Source organism: Quercus suber, unplaced genomic scaffold (assembly GCF_002906115.3).
Source record: "Quercus suber isolate HL8 unplaced genomic scaffold, Cork oak 2.0 scaffold_24, whole genome shotgun sequence".
NCBI classification, from domain to species: domain Eukaryota; kingdom Viridiplantae; phylum Streptophyta; class Magnoliopsida; order Fagales; family Fagaceae; genus Quercus; species Quercus suber.
The window spans coordinates 1,398,683-1,417,458 of record NW_027069489.1 but is presented as its reverse complement, the minus strand read 5'-3'; the positions used below and the strand labels follow the sequence as shown (position 1 = coordinate 1,417,458).

The following is an 18,776-nucleotide window of genomic DNA, read 5'->3' as shown; positions in this document are numbered from 1 at the left end:
AGATCTCATTTACTGGTAGCAGCAACAGCTAAGAGGGCACGAACAGATAAGATATGAGCAACCGGAGTAAATGTCTGCTCATAATCAATTCCATACTCCTGTATAAAACCTTTTGCAACAAGACAAGCTTTGTAGCGCTCAATGGACCCATCAAAACGAGTCTTAATCTTGTAGATCCACTTACAACCAACTACAGATTTCCCAAAGGGGAGTGTCACCAAATCCCAAGTATGGTTTTTAGATAATACATCAAGTTCCTCTTTGATTGCAATTTGCCATAAAGGGTCAGTGGAAGCCTCACAATAGGTGTAAGGCTCGTACAGTGTAGCAAGGGCAGTGTAACAATGATAGTCAAGTAAACGTACAGGAATGGATCTTACCCAAGTCGAGTGACGAGGTGGAATGTCTTGTGCAAGATCTTCAGGAAAAGTAGGAGCAGGGGACCCAAGCTCAGGGTTGGGGTTGGGTAGTTCGTCTTCGACCTGTTCATCTTCCACCTGTTCATTAAAGGGCGAACTAGGAAAGGGATTAATGATATCTGGTGGTTGGACAGAGAAGTCTATAGGAGAATCAAGAGCAACTACAGGAGGAATATATGCTTCTTTTGGAGTATTTAGTGAGTTTTAGGAATAAAATGCCCTAACGCATATGTAGAGAATTGTGCAAAAAAAAAAAGGAGATTAGATAATCAATTTTAAAAAAATATACATGCAGTTAAACATAAACTTGTATTTTTGAAATATGAAATGAAAAAAAATTTATTTTCATCCCATATATGCATATTTTTTATACCATGCAAGTTGATACTTATTTAATTTAATGTAATCTATAAAACGTTTAAATTCTTTAGAGTACTTTCAAATTTTTAGACTACTTTCATTTATTTATATTTTTTAGAGTACTTTATTTGTTTAAAGTACCATTTTATGTTTAGGTTATGTTTACGTTTAAAAAATGGTAAATAAATAAAATACATGTTGATATATAAGGATCCATTTGTTTTGTTGATGTTTCTGGATATAAATATTTTTAGCATAATTGTTTTTCTAAAAAATGTTTTATTTTCCTATATTTGGTTTCATTCCTTAAAATGATATGAAAAACATTTTTCATATGTTTGATGCAACATAAAATCAAAAAAATTGTGATGTCTCACAACCTATTCACCACCATGTACAACCCACTAGATCTTTTTTCTTCTTTTTTTCTTTTCATTTTTAAATTCTCTTAGCATCTTGGCATGTTTCATTTTCAACTACCCAATCAAACACCACGAGAACCATCTTTCTATTTTGTAAACTTCTATGATCTAAGGATGAAAAGTTATAATATTTTTCTTCCACTACAAAAGTGAAATCGTAAGGATTGAAGTTCAGAATTATGGAATATATGTAGATATCCTTCTGTGATAGTAAAGTTTTGAGATGGCCAATGGCAGAGCTAGAGCAAATCTGAATAACCAAATTTGATAACGATAAAAATTATGTATAGCATGATACCAAAAAAATGTGAACATATAGAATGAATGAAAAAAATGGTTTAATTTATTCCATATATTTAAAATAAAATTTCATGTTTAATTTCTTAAAAATTCTTTCTTTACATAACAAATTTCAAAAGATGTATTGTGTAAATTAAATTTTGGTTCCATGCAAATTGGTACTTATATAATTTGGTGTAATAAGTAAAGAGTTTAAATTCTTTAAAGATTGAAAATCATTTATTATTTATTGTAATATTAATGCTAGTTTCAAACAATGATAGCTAATAAATTTCTTTTAAGTTATTGTTTTTCAAATAAAATGACATTTTTGTGAGCGTTAAGTAAAATGAGCTAGATCTCGTTCTGGCTTAACAAAACCCTTAAATTCACAAAGAAAAACTCGAAAACATTGAAATTTATTAGAACGGTGAGGCTAAACAAGTAGAACGTGCAAATGAGCTATACAAGAAGCCGCTAGAGTCAATCAATGGGTCAGGCAAAGTGTACATGTCTCCTAGCTACTTTGGTTGATGGAGCTTACATTTTTCGGGGTGCTATATATATGCCAAATTCTTGTCTTACGGTGAAGTCCTGATCAGATATGTTTGATGCATGTTTACTATGTTCTAATTCTTCAATATTAGATTTTGAATAAGTAGAAGAAAAATGACTCGTTTCACAACTTTTTTTACAATTTATCAATGTGGTAGGTTATGAGTGGCATGAGAAAAAGATGATATTAGTGGTGAATTAATCCACATAAAAGTGATCGTGTACCATTCACAAGAATCACAACTTATTATGTAAACAAGTTAGCCATGAAAAAAAATGTCAAAGTTGTTTAGTATTTTATTATGGAATAGGTGTTTTGCTTATTGACGTTCGGCTCGCCAAAGGGGTTAGTTTGGGTAACGTTCAACCCACCAACTTTTTATTAAGATTGAGCCAGACTTTTCCTAATAAATAAAAGTATTATTATTATCATTAGGGACAGAGTCAGGACTTGGAGTTAGGGGGCGGCTCTGTTATTGGCTGTGTGCGGCAGCTCCAACCTTTGGCTCTACTGCTTTACCATTAAGGATTTTTGTTTAAAATTTTTTAAATGGCCAAGTTGTTTGTTTGGAGTAAAATAGATTGATTGGGCTTAATTTTATTTTTTTTACTTTATTATAGGTAATTTTTTTTTTGTGCTAATTTTTTTGGGCTTGTATATTTTGTTTTAGATTTAATCTATTAATTTTTTATGGCTTTTAAAAGGTGAAAAATGCTAAAACTACAAAATTCTTATAAATTGCTAATATGGTGAGTGATTATTGATAAATAAAAAATGATGCAAATGTGCAAACCAATAAGAACTTGCTACCTCAATAATTTATAAAAACATTTTTGTCTATAACATAACTCTCAAAAGAATTGAAGGCATTATTAAGGGGGAGCAAAGTGTAATCGTATTAAACAAAATTGCTAAAATTAGTACCTATTAATATACTAATATTTTTATTAAAAAACAAAATTAGGGGGGGCCATTGGCCCTTTACCGTTCGTGATTATTATTATTATTATTATTATTATTATTATTATTACTCGGTTGTATGTTAACTTGTTATAATGTGAATATGAATTCCAAAATTTTAGTAAGAGAGTCTTTCAAAACCACTTTTTTAAAGGACTCACTTGTGTCAAAACCGAAAATAATTTTATTAATGATCTCTTATAGTAAATAGCTATTTTATGATCTTTTTGTTTATAAATAGCATTTATCATTGCAGGACTTTTTTTTTTTTTTTTGGAGGGGGATCATTGAAGGACTTTGCTTATAGTAAATAGCTCTTTTTTATCTTTTTGTTTATAGTAAATAGTTATTATTATTGAGTGAATGTCATAAATTTTAAATTTATTCTATCTATAAAAACAAAAAAAGTTGAGCTAGATTGAAAATGAGGATCTCTTTCGTGTGCTGGTAGCATGGGTATGAGAATGAAAAGCTGAACCTTTTTTTTTTTTTTTGAGGGTCAGGTGAACTTTGAGCTCCATTTTAAATTTAGATGTGTCTTTTACTCTCTTCCACCCATTGGATTTTGGTCATTCAGACAATGTCTTTATTAGTTTATTACAGAAATCAAATTGGTTTCCAATTTCCATTGTTGGTGTCCCACGTGAACGTGACTAACAGATAAAACCTTCTTCATCTTCTTCTCATTTATCTTATAGTGAGTTGGGTTTGGGCTTGAACAGTTGGTCCCCCTTTCTATTCAAACAGGTTAAATGCTTCAGTGTTTCAAGCCATATATCAACGCTACAAAAGATAAGGCATTGGCCCAAATCACCTGATGAAGACAAACTTATGTCCTTAGTACTATAGTCCAGGCCATATTTGTTAATGCTACAAAATGATGAGGGCCATGAGGCATTGGCCTAAATATATCATAATTTGTTGCTAATGCCCACTTTTATCCCTTCGTCACTATTCATCTATTAAACTAAGACCTCTTCTTTCTATATGATACTCAACGTTAATTTAATACAGCAATCATAAAAAGCAAGTTTATTCAAGGAATTTCCCGTCTGCATATTTATCAATGACCTTGAAGTGGAGACATGAATATTTATCAAGGCTTCATACAAATCATATGCTATTATCTCTTAATGACAGGTCGTTTGACGCACTAAAAGATGAAAATTCGCTCATTACTTTTTCAAACTCACAATGTTTCTTCGATTTTATATACATTATAGATAGAATAGTATTGAGTCGTGACTAAGTTTGTAAAAATGTTGAGCATATTTTCATCTTTTAGCTCGTCAATGCTTAAGATCTGAGGCCTTGGAAGATACATTTGTTGAAGCCTTGAGGTGAGAGTGGGCGGTCTACAATTGTGAGTTCATTATAGAGAGATTTTGCTTTGGGTAGAAATTTAGTGACATAAAGATCACTTTGTTTAAGATTTTGTAATTTGCATTGCATGTAAATCTAAAAAATATACGAGTATTGGAAGCAGAGGCAAGTGATGTTTCAAGAGTGTAAATGTCACCCCTTGCCAGCACATGCACTAGATAAATCGAAAATTTATATATTTACTATATAATCTTAGAAGTTATGGTTGTACCAAGTAGTTTCACTAGATAAATGGAATAAAATAAGTAAACTTGTAAAGAACCCATAAAGTGGATATACATATGTTTATTCATATTGTGTATATACATATGTTTATTCATATTGTGTATATACATATGTTTATACATAAAAAAATAAAAAATAAAAAATCATTAAACTGCATATGAAATAGAAGTTTTTTCTTGTCCATTTCATTGTGTATAAAAACTTCATCTATTATATTCAGCACTCATTCCTCTGTTGCATTATTGTAGTCCATTTTGTAACTTGAGTTGAGCAAAATCAAGTTTCAAGTAGATAGCCATTCACGTGAATTGTCTAATTGAAAATACCACATTAGACTATCCACGTGAGAAGCTATCTACTTGGAACTTGAGTTTGTTAGACTTGATTTTCACTTAAAGAACTTGAGTTTGTTAAACTTAATTTTCACTTGAAACTCTAGTTTCAAAAGACATAACTTAATAACTTCAGGTAGTGGTTTATTTGTACTATTTTTTTGTAAAAATTGAATATTGGAAAAAAAAAGTATTATTTCCTGTGGTTTATCTTTCTTTCTTTCTTTTTTTTTATATTAAGATATAATGTATATACATGTTTATACATAAAACATTCATATGTTATATTCATCATTCACTCTTTTGTTTCATTAATTATCCCCACAAACTAGCATTTGGATATTATATACAAATGATCATATGCTGGTGAATAAAAATTAAATTACATCTTTTATTTACTTTAGTTTTTTTTTTTTAATTTAGGATTCATGACCATTTCGATGACCAAACAACCAGGTCACTTAAGCTAGATGGTGATATCAACTTTATCTATGATAATAGAGGCTTTGTTAAGTCCATTATCAAATTTCAAATGGGGGTGGAAAATCAACGCATTAAATCTTTGTCATTGTTTTCATTATTATAATTAGTGGTTTCAGCAAGTTTTGAATATGTTTTTTCCTCTCCTATGATCAATCAGTCAGTAACATATGATGTTAACGGCAATAGTCAAGTCACTAAGGCAGACAACATATTATGAACAATCTTATATAGATGATGTAAGGTTACAGTCATAAAATAATATGGCTGACAATAGGTGCTATGAACAATCTTATAAGGATGATGTACAATTACAGTCATGAAATAATTTACTATTTTTTTTTTTTTTTGCTAAAATGTTTTACTCTTGAGAATAATAGATTAGTCAATACAATAGGTTAATAAATTCAAAAAGGATATAGTGTAAAAGAAGACACCATCCAATATTAACATGCCACATTAGATTTTTACAACTAAGAGACTCATTTTTTAATTTTTTTTTTTTTTTTTTTGAAACAAATCAGAGTAAAAAGAACAGAGAAAAAACGTGTTTCTCTCAAAATCTTCCCTAAAATCTCTTAGCATCTCTCTCCTCTAAGCAACAATAACTAGAACAAACATAACAGATTTTGTCTTTAAACTCTTATAGGAATCCAACATCATAAAATTTCTTTTTAAATGAGAATATAATTCATTCAAATATCATATCTAAATATATTTTTATGTATGTTGGAAATTATGTTTTCAATTCAATAGAGATTTGCAATAATAAAGTGTGAGTTGCAACTTAATTTTATTTATTTTAATTTATCCATATAAGTTTCAATTTATGGAATATAATTTAAAATTCATACATTCAAGCATTTAGGTTTATATAGTCACATGACTTTGTATGCTACATTTGCGTTCTTTCCATGTTAAATTTCAAAAAACAAATATTTTATAGCTCAAGTTTTAGTATAGCATAAAGATCTCAAATATTTCCTTTTTTTTAAATTCATTTTTGGCCATAAAACCAATATGTTTGCTAAAATAGCATAATGAGGAAAAAATGTCAATCCAAAGAACATTCACCCTTAACAGGCTAAGCATTTTTTGCTCAGGTCAGGAGCTTTTGTTGTTTGGAATTTTAGAGAACTAAAAATTCCGATTATCTAGAATACAAATTGAGTTAGTTTGGGTAATTTATGTGTTCTTTGGAATAGCAAAAGGGTCCTAAAGTGATAGGACTCAAAACATTTAGACGGATGTAATGGAGAGTTTATGGGGGTAGTCAACCTCCAAGAGAAAAGATTGGGGATTACGAAGAGAGCATGGAGATCGAGTTGGGGAATTGGCATCAACTTTCATAATGAAGAATAAATACATGCGTGCCTAGTATTATATCAAACTAAGATCGAGAAAGAAAAGCTAAAGATTGGTTCTTTAACCAGCTAACAACTTATTCAACTACTTGTATCAAACAAACTAAATTTCTTGGCTAGCCTTGCACTAGTTTTTTTATCCTAGTCTTATGTCTTGTCCTTCCACAGCCCACTGGTCCATGTTTCTTGAGAAGGAGAGGGGCCAACAACTAGTGGTATGATTTCATAATAGGGAAGAAATGAGAAGGCTCATGAGAATTTGGTCTTGTCTAGTCCAAGAAAGGCAAGCCAGATTGGCGTTGAAACATTGTTGACTAGACACAAATTGTAGAAGGTAGGCACAACTTGGAAGCATCAATGAATCCAAGATCTCTTGACATTCAAGATCAGGAAGCAAGTGGGTTTTCTAGTAGAGATAACTATTGAAGGTAAGTTTAATGGAGAGAAAATGATGAGCATTTGACAAGGAAGAGAAGAAGAAGGTAATGGAGATGTGGTGGGGTTGATAGCAGAAGAAGGTAAAGAAGAGGCGTCAAAGGCCATGAGTGCTCTAAAAAAATTGCACTGATACCAAATTGAAACAGATGCGAATTGGATTGTAGTAACCTTCTCACAGTCTATTGAGTGTTTTGTATTGTTTATATAAGAACGATTGCACATTATAAGGAATGTAACAAATAAAGATTACAGGAATTCAAAATACGAATTGGTCAAATGCAAAACAAGGAGATATGGTTAATAATAATTAATGAAGTAAATAATATTGAAAAGAAAAGAAAACAACAAATTTACTGATCCAATAAGCATAAATTAAATTAGTATTAAACAAACTGATATTATAGAGCAAACTACCAAATATTTACCCAATGTGCCTTGCCCTCTACATTAAAGTCAAACTAAACAACCATCAGTACGTAATTTTTATCATGGCATTATTTTATTATTACTATACTTAAAAAACCAAACACATTACGGAGTAACATCACTCAATGTGCCAAGCCAAGTAGGTGGTAGCATCCCAGTCTGCTCATGCACAGTCTTTAGCAATGGTGGCAACATGCTATATACCCCAGCAACATCCTTCATTGCCCCATTTGAACCATCTTCACCACCTTTTCCATTAGACCAAACAGTAATCTTGGGCTGCAATCCATTCACTGCCTGTGCATTAATTCTGGCAATTTCTTGGTACATATCCTTGTTGATCATCATGTAGTCCCTTAGTGCAGATGCCCCATTTGAACCATCTTCACCACCTTTTCCGTTAGACCAAACAGTAATCTTGGGCTGCAATCCATTCACTGCCTGTGCATTAATTCTGGCAATTTCTTGGTATATATCCTTGTTGATCATCATGTAGTCCCTTAGTGCAGTGTAATTTCCTCCAAGTTGTTTCAATAGGGTGTTCAAGTAAAAGCCTTCAGCTTGTGCGAGTGCAGTAATTCCTTCAGCCTCTTTCTTCTTTGCATACAGTGCACTATTCGAAGCTTGTTGGCATGCATAGAACTTTGCATCTGCACTTGCCTTCTCTGCCTCAGCAGCTTTCTGCTTCTCATAGAGGATTGCTTCTGCTGCTTTTTGTTTCTTGTACAGCTCCCAATTTGCCTCTTGCACCTTTATCACCAATATTTCACATTTATATTAATAAAAGGGAAATGTTAACGAGTACTCTTAAAGTATTGGTTAACAGTCCACTCTTAGAGTATTGGTTAACAGTCCTTTAATAAAAAACCAATTGCTTATCATGGGGTTTTGGCTTGTGTACAAGACTTGTAAGATACAAATATAAACATAAAATCATAAAGTGAACCAACTTACTAACACGCTAAAACCAAAGCAATTTGTATTACCATCAAGTATTTTCACTATATATCTTTTTATTACTCATTCTGTCCCAGTTTGTTTGTCCTTTATTCCATTTTGGGATGTCCCAAAATATTGTCCTATTTCTAAAAATAAAAGTTACTAATTTACTAATGTTCCTATTATATTCCTACTTTATTTTCAAAATTATTTAAAAAGAAAACTAATAAATATTTAGAAAATCAATCTAATTGGGGCACTTTTTAATTGTCTCATTAAGAATAACTCTTTAAAAAAAAAACAAATAAATTTATTTAAGAGTAGTTTTGTAAACTTATACATTTTTGTAAGATAGACAAGACAATAAATGACGTTCCTTTAAAAAGTTTGGCTTTTTAAATAGGACAAACAAATTGGGATGGGGGAGTATAAGTTAAGAATAATGTACAGGCACAAACTATTTTACAACATTTTACAAACTGTTGATGTGTCCAATTTCTTATTGATTTTCATCTAAACCCACCATTAACATCATATTTTCATTTACTAATAATCATTCACCACATCAAAAATTTGTAAAAAATTTTGTATCTCTAGCATTAAATGCATGCCTTGTATTTGTGGAAGTAACGTTTTGCATTCCTTATTATCATATAATAATAATGTCAATATTGACATTAATGAGAGTGATTTACAAAGAAATGAAATGAAAATATCGGTCACATTATAATTCAAAGAGGTATACAATATGGAAAATAACACTATGCTATTAATTATTCTATCGAGACAAAGAGTATGTTAAAGGAATATTATAAATAAATAAATAAAAAGGAATATTATAAAGTCTTTGCTCCTATTAATAATAAGTCTTTATCTTCAAGCAATTAAAGCCTTATGGAATGCCCATTTGTTTTTCAATATAAAATTTTGGTCCATATCCTTTTGCCTACTTGTATTAGTATTCCACCTATTAATAGTAAATCTTATCTTCAGAGTATGTTAAAGGAACTCTTCTGAATTAAGTAGAGCAGCAAACAACACAAAGAACAAGGAGAAAAATTAACTAGTGTAACTAAACATATTAGTTTCACCACCAAATATACCTTAGTCTCATACTCCACAGCTGCCTTGCTTAGTAATTCGGCCCTGAGTTTCTCAGTCTGAGTTAATACTTTCTTCTTCTCCACCTCAGTTTGCAACTCAGCCTCCCTTAAGGTCACTGCCTTGGTGGATTCCACCTCTGCAAGCTGAGACGCCTGAGACCACCCGGCATTTTTCGTGGCCAGCTCAGCCTTGTACTCGGCCAACTCAGCTTCTTTCCTGTTCTTAAACAGTTCCACTTCAGTCTTAACCCTAATTTTTTCCTTCTGGGCCTCTCCTTGCCTTTGAGTCATTATCACCTTGGTCTCTGCATTAATTTTGGCAGCATTTTGTGAGGTTTGGCCTTCCCTCTCCTTTGCTCCGATCTCACCCTTCTTCTTAGCCTCAGCAACATCAATCTATAACATATGTATAACAACATTTATCAATTTAATTGTTTGTGACGAAAAATAACCTAAAATAATTGATGGACGTGCTAATTTATGTAGATAAAAAAATAAAAATAAAAAAAAAAAAAAAAAAAGTATTTATATGCACATATCGTTGTGAAGTTAATGACAAAAATTAAAATTTTTCCTCAATCACCATCGAGGATTATAGATTATGAACATAAAAGTTATAACTGAATTTACAATCTAATAATAATAATAATTTTGGACTGTAATTTCACTTAATAATGACAAAAATTAAGGAGTTTTAGTCTATCACCATTGAGAATTATAGATTATGAACATAAATTTAGAACCAAACGAACAAAATGATAATAATAATAAATTAATAATTTAGAATTGCATTTTCACATAAATACCCAAATTAAAATGAAAGAACATATATGTGTGTGTAGAATTGTAGCCAAAAAAAGTGGCAAAATCAAAACAAAATTTGTATACCTTAGCTTGATTGGCAGCTTCCATCTGGGTTTTCTGGCCAAGGTATGAGAAATACTCATGGCCAGGCACATCCACAAGTTGTTTGACATTAGCATTGTAGATGAGAAGGCCAAACTGATCGAGCTCAAGTTGAACTTTTTTGAAAACTTCTCTCTTGAACTCCTTGCACTACAACAAAAAACGTTTATTGCAATGAAAAAAACCATTGCAATAGCATTAGAGTCATTGCAATAGTTGATACAAGATGTTGCAATAAAATTTGAGGTAATAGGTTTATACAACAAAAATTTTTGTTGTAATAAACTCCAAATATTTTAATAATAACTTTGATGCAATAATATATATACTGTCGCAATAAACAATTTACTATTTTGAATATCTTGTAAGTATAAACAATTTACAATTTACTTGCAAACAATTGAACAAAATAAGTTAGATTAAATTACTGTAATGATATCTTTATTGTAAAAGATAATTAATTCATTTTGCCACTACGGTTGACTATGAAATAATTGATATCAAATTATTGCAACGAAATATTCGTTGCAATTAAATGTTTGTCATTGCAATAGATTGTAAAAGAATTAATATCAAATTATTGCAATGGTAACTTCGTTGCAATAAGCTATTAGTTCAAAATTTTCGTTGCAATAGATTGTAAAAACAATTTGTATCAATTTATTGCAATGATTCTTTCATTTTAAGTTATTGCAACAATTTTTCCTAATATATTATAACTTCTATTGCAACTAAAAATTATAAGTTATTGCAACTTATTATTGTTGATGCAAATATTGCAATGGTAACTTCGTTGCAATAAGCTATTAGTTCAAAATTTTCGTTGCAATAGATTGTAAAAACAATTTGTATCAATTTATTGCAATGATTCTTTCATTTTAAGTTATTGCAACAATTTTTCCTAATATATTATAACTTCTATTGCAACTAAAAATTATAAGTTATTGCAACTTATTATTGTTGATGCAATAGTTTAACACTTTTAAGTTACTATTGCAACCATTTTAACTTGTTGATGCGATATTTTATCTAAAACTACTATGTACATATTTTGTTGTATTAACACTTGAGGTAATAGACATTTTTTGATGTAGTGTTGGTACCCTTAAATACCTGTTCCATGGTCATAGAGGCAGCAAGCACCCGAGTCTCTCCCTCAATGACACCTTGAACAAGTTCTTTGACGTGGTTGGAGAGCTTGTCATGTGGAGAAATGAGCTTTGCGTAGAGGAGGAGGCTGTCCATGTCAGTGACACGAGGGCCAATTGTGAAGACTGCTGGGAGAATGAAAGGGAGTTTCTCAGCAGACATGGCTTGAACCTCGAAGGTGTAGTTGACAGGAGACACGTCGAACTTGGTGCACTTCTGCCCTGGAAATATCCATTCGTTCTTGGCTAGCTTTATGTCAGGGATGCCCCACCCTGTGATGGCTAAGTACTCTGAAGGACCAGTCGCTTTCCACTTCATGTTGCTCTAGTATAGGAGTTTATGTGTCACAGAGAGATTGGGACTGAGAAAGAGAGAGTTGGGGCTTATAGCTAGAAGGCTTTTCACTTTTGTTAGAGAGAGAGAGAGAGAGAGAGAGAGAGAGAACTAGGTGTGTATATATATAGAGAGGAGGCTTTTGTTGCCTTGATAGAATAATGCAGGGTGAGGTTGAAATGCATGGAAAACTCTTAAGGACAAAGTACTCATTGCAATATGCTTGAGTATCAATATTTTACAAAGTATCCGTGTTGGTCACATGTGTAAGTATTATATTTCAATCACAAGTGTAAGGATATTGGTGTGTTCGTACAAAATATTTGTATCTGTGTGTGAGAGATAAAATGAATGATTCAATGCGTGAATGTCTTATTAATGAATTTAGATCAATTGATTATGATGTAAAAAGTAAGATTGAAAAGGATTAGTATTAATCTGGCTAAATGATTGCGTAGCAAACAAGTAAAAGACTAAAAATACTCACATAACAAAATTCTACATGGCTACTATAACAAGTCAAATGAATACCTATAGTCAGGGGTGGAAGCAGCAGGGGGCGCCGCGGGAGGGGGGGGGGGGCAATTCCCTATGAAAACAACCCCAGAGTACAATTACTATGATATATATTCAAATATTCTAAAGCAATTGACCCCTCTGACATAGAAACCAATTGTGAAGACTGCTGGGAGAATGAAAGGAAGTTTCTCAGCAGACATGGCTTGAACCTCGAAGGTGTAGTTGACCGGAGACATGTCGAACTTGGTGCACTTCTGCCCTGGAAATATCCATTCGTTCTTGGCTAGCTTTATGTCAGGGATGCCCCACCCTGTGATGGCTAAGTACTCTGAAGGACCAGCCGTTTTCCACTTCATGTTGCTCTAGTATAGGAGTTTATGTGTCACAGAAAGATTGGGACTGAGAAAGAGAGAGCTGGGGCTTATAGCTAGAAGGCTTTTCACTTTTGTTAGAGAGAGAGAGAGAGAGAGAACTAGGTGTGTATATATATAGAGAGAGGAGGCTTTTCTTGTCTTGATAGAATAATGTAGGGTGAGGTTGAAATGTATGGAAAACTCTAAGGACAAAGTACTCATTACAATATGCTTGAGTATCAATATTTTACGAAGTTTCCGTGTTGGTCACATGTGTAAGTATTATATTTCAATCACAAGTGTAAGGATTTAGGTGTGTTCGTATAAAATATGTGTGAGAGATAAAATGAATGATTCAATGCGTGAGTGAGTGTCTTATTAATGAATTTAGATCAATTGATTATGATGTAAAAAGTAAGATTGAAAAAGATTAGTATTAATCTGGCTAAGTGATTGCGCAGCAAACAAGTAAAAGACTAAAAATACTCACACAACAAAATTCTACATGGCTATTATAACAAGTCAAATGAATACCTATAGTCAGGGGCGGAAGCAGCAGGGGGGGTGGGCAATTATGTGAAAACAACCCCAGAGTACTATTACTATGATATATATTCAGATATTCTTAAGCAATTGACCCCTTTGACATAGAAGGAAAAAAAAAACAAACAAAGAAGTAATCCTTAAAAGAAACAGACACCGAAAAATAAGGGAAATGAACTTCCCTGACCCACCAAACCAACATATCATTTTTTCTGAATTTTTTATCCTATCCCACTTGTAACTTTTTTTACCCGTCACCATTCAAGCATTTGAATTTCTTGCTTGTCTCATAAGTGAATATAAATCATAGATTCATAATAGTAGTTAAACGAATAGTGAAATGCAGTTAAAATTGTTTAGTCTTTTAGATAGGAATAGGATGAAGCTTTTTACTTTTTATTTTTTACTTTTTTAGAATAAGATAGGATGAAGCTAAATTACCTAATACCGAAGCACAATTCAAGATAATCTTTTTTTTATTATACAATTCAATTAGTGGGTCTCATATATATATATATATATATTAAAAATATTTAATCTTCTTATATTGTACCAAAAACCTAGAGCCTCCAACCCTTCATTATATTTTTCTTCTCCTCTGTCTCTTGGCTTTTTAACGGTTTCAAAATATGAAAATTTTGTTATAAACTCAAATTTTAGATACTTAAAAGGATAGATAAATAAATGTTGAATTCTACATATTTTAATAATCAATCAAAATGGTGAAAAATATATATAATTTAATAGGTATTTACTATTTACTATACTCTTAAGACTATTGGATGAATCTATTTTTAAAGCTTATTTTAATGAATCAATTAGATGTCTAAACTTTATGTATTTACATTACTCTCTTCTTTTAATTGTTAATAATTATGAACTGGTTATTTTTGTTTCTTTATTTAAATGATACAAAACATATACTTGTAATTACATTTATTTACAATTGTTTATTTATTTTGTTATCGTTAATCTGTTGTTGATTAACATATTTAGAATTTTTTTTTTAATCTTGCCCCCCTTAAATTGAAATCCTAGCTCTGCCACTGCCTATAGTATAATTCTCTAGTCTCCCTCACTAAAACTAAGGATCCGTTTGAAATCCGCTTATTTTGCTGAAACTGAAAACTTTTTGCTAAAAATACCGTAGATAAAGATAAAAATTAGTTGAAATGGTACAGTGAGACTCATAAATAGTACGAAAAAGTGCAATGGAACCTATGAATAGTAGCAAAAATAAGCTGAATAGTAAAATAAATTGGCAAAAATAATCTTTGCCAAATTAATGAACACTAATTCTTCTTCAAATGGACTCAGCCATTCAACCGCTTCAATGACAGGTTCTCAAAAGAAATAGAAAGTTATTTGATTTACTTGCTTAGAGGTTTGATTGATCACAACTATATTTATGGTTTTACTTTTCTTTCTTTCTTTTTTACTAAAATATTGTAAATGACTCTTATCTTTATTTGAACTTCGTATTAGCATTTTTAATTAAATTAGTATTTTAAACTTTAAGTAATGATTTAATATCACCTTTTCAAATGTTACAGATTGAATTACTTAATGCATCTAGCAACTTAATGCTCTTTTCAAATGCTCAGCACTAGCTACCAATGCCATCTAAAACTAGCGAGAAAGCGTGTAACATCAATGCGTGAAGCAGGAAATTCATAATTATATATAAAGTTTGTTTCAACTTTCAACACAATGAGTCAAATGAGGAAGAAAGTTTGCCGAAATTACCAGCCAGCACACATTTCTACATATGTCCTTGGNATATGTCAAACTCCGAAAAATACCAAACTTGTCTTTGTTTTTTTTTTATGTGTATGTATACTAGTTGAATTGGTACAGATTTTGATCTTAGCCTAATATGAATTAAGAGGCTTTCTCAACACTATTGATGTCACTGAAGGAATATTTCATTTGCTGCTTCATGCCAGAATGCACATAATATCTCTCCTATTTATTTTGGGTAATTAAAACCCACTTTCTTTTCTTTTCTTTTTTTTATCTAAGATAAGACCCACTTTGTTTTATTAGCTAGGAGTTGGGATATATGGGAAATGCATTGATTGTGAACTCAAAAGTCACAAATGCATTATGGGTCTCACCTAAAATTATTCTAGGTGTTCGGGAAACATATAAGTATAACATGTTACTTCCATCATGAATCATGTAATTGTAGGGTAGTAATTTTAGTGTTAATGCATACAGCATACAGGGGAAAAACTATATTTATAAAATCTCTCTAATAGCAAGTAACAAGTAGATTCTAGTTTTTTTTTTTTTTTTGAGAAACAAGTAGATTCTAGTTGATTCTTTAAAAAATATATACATATAGTGGATCCCAATTCACATTTTTAAGAGTTAGCTCCTCAGATGACAAACTTTCTCTTGGAAAGTATCTTAAACATGTTGTGGGCCCATATGTCAGTCTCACAAATGTCTTATTTGTCTAGATCATACAAGAATTTCTCTCCACCCCTTCCCTACGTCAATCTCAATTCTAGTTGTAGGACCCCACACGTCAGTCTCACAAATATCTTATATGCCCAACTCATACAAGAATTTCTCCACCCTTTCCCACCTCCTTCAACTGTGCTACAAGATTCATGCAATAAAACTGACAATTTTGAAAACAGAAAATTAAGCACTACAATTGGTCCAATTGGTATTCGTAACTAATAGTAGTTATTTTCAAAGTTCCAAATACGTTTTTTGACATTTTTTACACACAAATGTGAAATCAAAAGATTCCTTTATTCATGAGCTTCAAAATGAAAACACAACTCCCATAGATATTTTAAAACTAAGATATTTGAGATTTTATAAATGTCTCTAAGAGGAGACATGGTCACATTAATGCATGAAGCAAGAAATTCTTATCTTAATTACTACTTATATATGCGTGTCTGTTTCTACACAATGCTCAATTACAATGAGGAAGAAAGTGATCCGAAATTCATTTGCAGCCTGTGTGTGGTACATGGTATACATTTCTACATGGGGGGGGGGGGGTGGTGGTGTGGCGGCGGCGGCTAATCGATAACTCTAGGAATTAATTGAATTTCCTGGCTTAAACTCTTCAGGTCTTGCGCAATACTTTGAATTTCGACGCGTAATAAACTGCTTAGGATTTTTTTGTAGACTTTATTGGACTTATGAGATATAAGACATTTTAACCATTCAACTAGTTTAAGCCAAATGTAATAAAAGAGATAGAAAGTGAGCAATTTAATTTAAGCACACGAAATCTTCACCTAAATGGCTATTAAAAATTGTCACAAGCTGGATTTGCCATTTTGGTAGAAGTGGGCTCGTATCAATTATCATATGCCTCATGCTTGCAAATAATTCACAACGGTGAACTTCAAATTCAAAGGTTGAACTAAACAAAAATAATTTTCATGTTTTGAGTTTGGAATTAGGTGCCAACCGACAAATAAGACACGAGAATATAATATTATTTATTATTTATTATTTATATTATATAAGAGAATTTAGGGTAACTTTTAACTTTAGAGTACCCCAAATCTCTTATACAACTATCAGAAATTTTACCAATTGAGCTAACTGGAACCTGCATGTATTTATTTATTCTTGAATCTTTATATTATCAGCAAATTTTTTGCACATACCCTAGCCTACCAAAAGAGAAATCTTAATTGGTTCCATTCCTAGCCCTCAGTGTGACAAGTTCATGGTTCCACATTTTTACACCTGCTTTTAGCTAGGTTTAAAAAGCCACTGAAGTGAACTGCAAGTTCGAAAACTTTTTCTCTCTAGGTTCTCTTTGAGACCTTAGAGGTGAGAACTTTTGCTTGCCGTGGAGCTAGCAGCTCTTTTCCCTCTCTGAGAGTGAAAAAAGTTCACGTATGCTCACGATGGAAGAACCTCGCTCTCATAGAGAGGGAGGTGATAGAACATGACTTTGCTAGTACAACAATAATGGAAGGGACAACCTTGGTGGCAAATCTCTTCACAAAACGGAGGGTCAACCTTGAAGCGGTGGCAAGGACGTTGAAGGGTGCTTGGAAAACTGAACAGAGCTTTGAACTTCGTGATCTGGGGGAAAATAAGGCCATCATCTTATTTGAAGACAAGGTCGATATGGATCGTGTCCTGAGCATGGGACCGTGGTCCTTTGACAAATATCTTATAGCGCTTCACAAACTGGGTGATGAGGAACAGATAGAAAACATTAGTTTTGACTCAGCTAGTTTCTAGATACAGATACAGATCTCCTAGCCAGAAGAATGACTAAGGAAGTTGGTGTCCGGATTGGAAATACACTGGGAGAAGTGGAAGAGGTGGACATCCCAACAAGAGATAATCTACTGGGCAAATGTATTCGTGTTCATGTAAAAATTGATATCACACAACCTTTGTGTCGTGGGAGGCTGGTTAAGTTTGGAGGTCCGTCCTCAACATGGGTCTCCTTTTAATATGAACAACTGCCAATATTTTGTTATTGGTGTGGTAAACTAAACCATGACGAAAGGGACTGTGGAGTATGGATACGTAGTAAAGGTTCGCTTCAACAAAAAGATCAGCAGTATGGCGCCTGATTAAGAGCAACCTATGATAGACTACAACGACCCCAAAGGGTACAGGTAGACACAAGGAGAGGTAGTAAGGCTAAGGAAACCAATGGTGAACCCATTGAAAACAGTGCAGGGGATAGTGGAGATGGGGAAACTCCAATGAGCACTGTGACGGAGATGATGGAAGTGGTCCCCGCACCGGTGAATGTCAATGGCCAATTCACAGCTAAGGCAGCAATAGAAAATCAGGGGAAATCAACGTGGATAGTCAAGGAAACGTGTGGTGCGGAGAAAATTCTAAAAACTAATGATGTGACAAGAAATAATGTAATATTGGAAGCTGAATTTCGGGATACGGTGTTCATGAAATCTTATAAGGAAGAAAGTGAATCCAAAATTCAAAATATAGGAGGGAAAGGTAGAATAGTTGTTGGGCCCAGTAACAGAGATAATGGGCTAAGGGACTCCAACGTGAATGATAGCAATCCAATGGGCCGAATAGAGGGACATAACCCAGCTGCAAATCAACCCATGGGGATAAGGGAGGTTTTTAATCCAGGCCTCAATACGGGTAAGCAAAACAAGGAAATAATTTACACTAAAAAACCCAAGGCAACCAACAAAGAAAATACAACTCCAGCCCCAAAACAAAGTGCGTATCAGAGCGAGCAAAAGTGTATAGCAAAGGAGGGTTTATTGGGTAGAAAGAAGGATGAAGCTTCTCATCGTGCCATGGA

General features: G+C 32.5%; 1 protein-coding gene across 1 annotated transcript; it reads right to left on the bottom strand.

The window, feature by feature from the left end:
* Nucleotides 1-5: 5 nt before the first annotated feature.
* Nucleotides 6-12,949, bottom strand: LOC112020385 (flotillin-like protein 3). The gene is made up of 8 exons (XM_065766789.1): nucleotides 12,737-12,949; nucleotides 11,673-12,065; nucleotides 10,575-10,742; nucleotides 9,687-10,082; nucleotides 8,025-8,394; nucleotides 7,762-7,892; nucleotides 4,319-4,351; nucleotides 6-497 (listed from the first exon to the last, which is right to left on the bottom strand). Exons 1-8 carry the CDS (start codon nucleotides 12,947-12,949, stop codon nucleotides 6-8), a joined length of 2,196 nt encoding a protein of 731 aa, XP_065622861.1.
* Between the last annotated feature and the right edge of the window lie 5,827 nt (nucleotides 12,950-18,776).

Bases quoted from the DNA above. Each gene is read 5' to 3' on its own strand.
- LOC112020385 (XM_065766789.1), bottom strand. From the start codon at position 12,949: ATGAAGTGGAAAACGGCTGGTCCTTCAGAGTACTTAGCCATCACAGGG. The intron at 12,066-12,736 runs GTCAGAGGGGTC...CTCCTATACTAG, and splicing joins TCTTCACAATTGGTTTCTAT to AGCAACATGAAGTGGAAAGC. The intron at 498-4,318 runs GTATCTTCCAAG...TTTAATGAACAG, and splicing joins ACCTCAAGGCTTCAACAAAT to GTGGAAGATGAACAGGTCGA.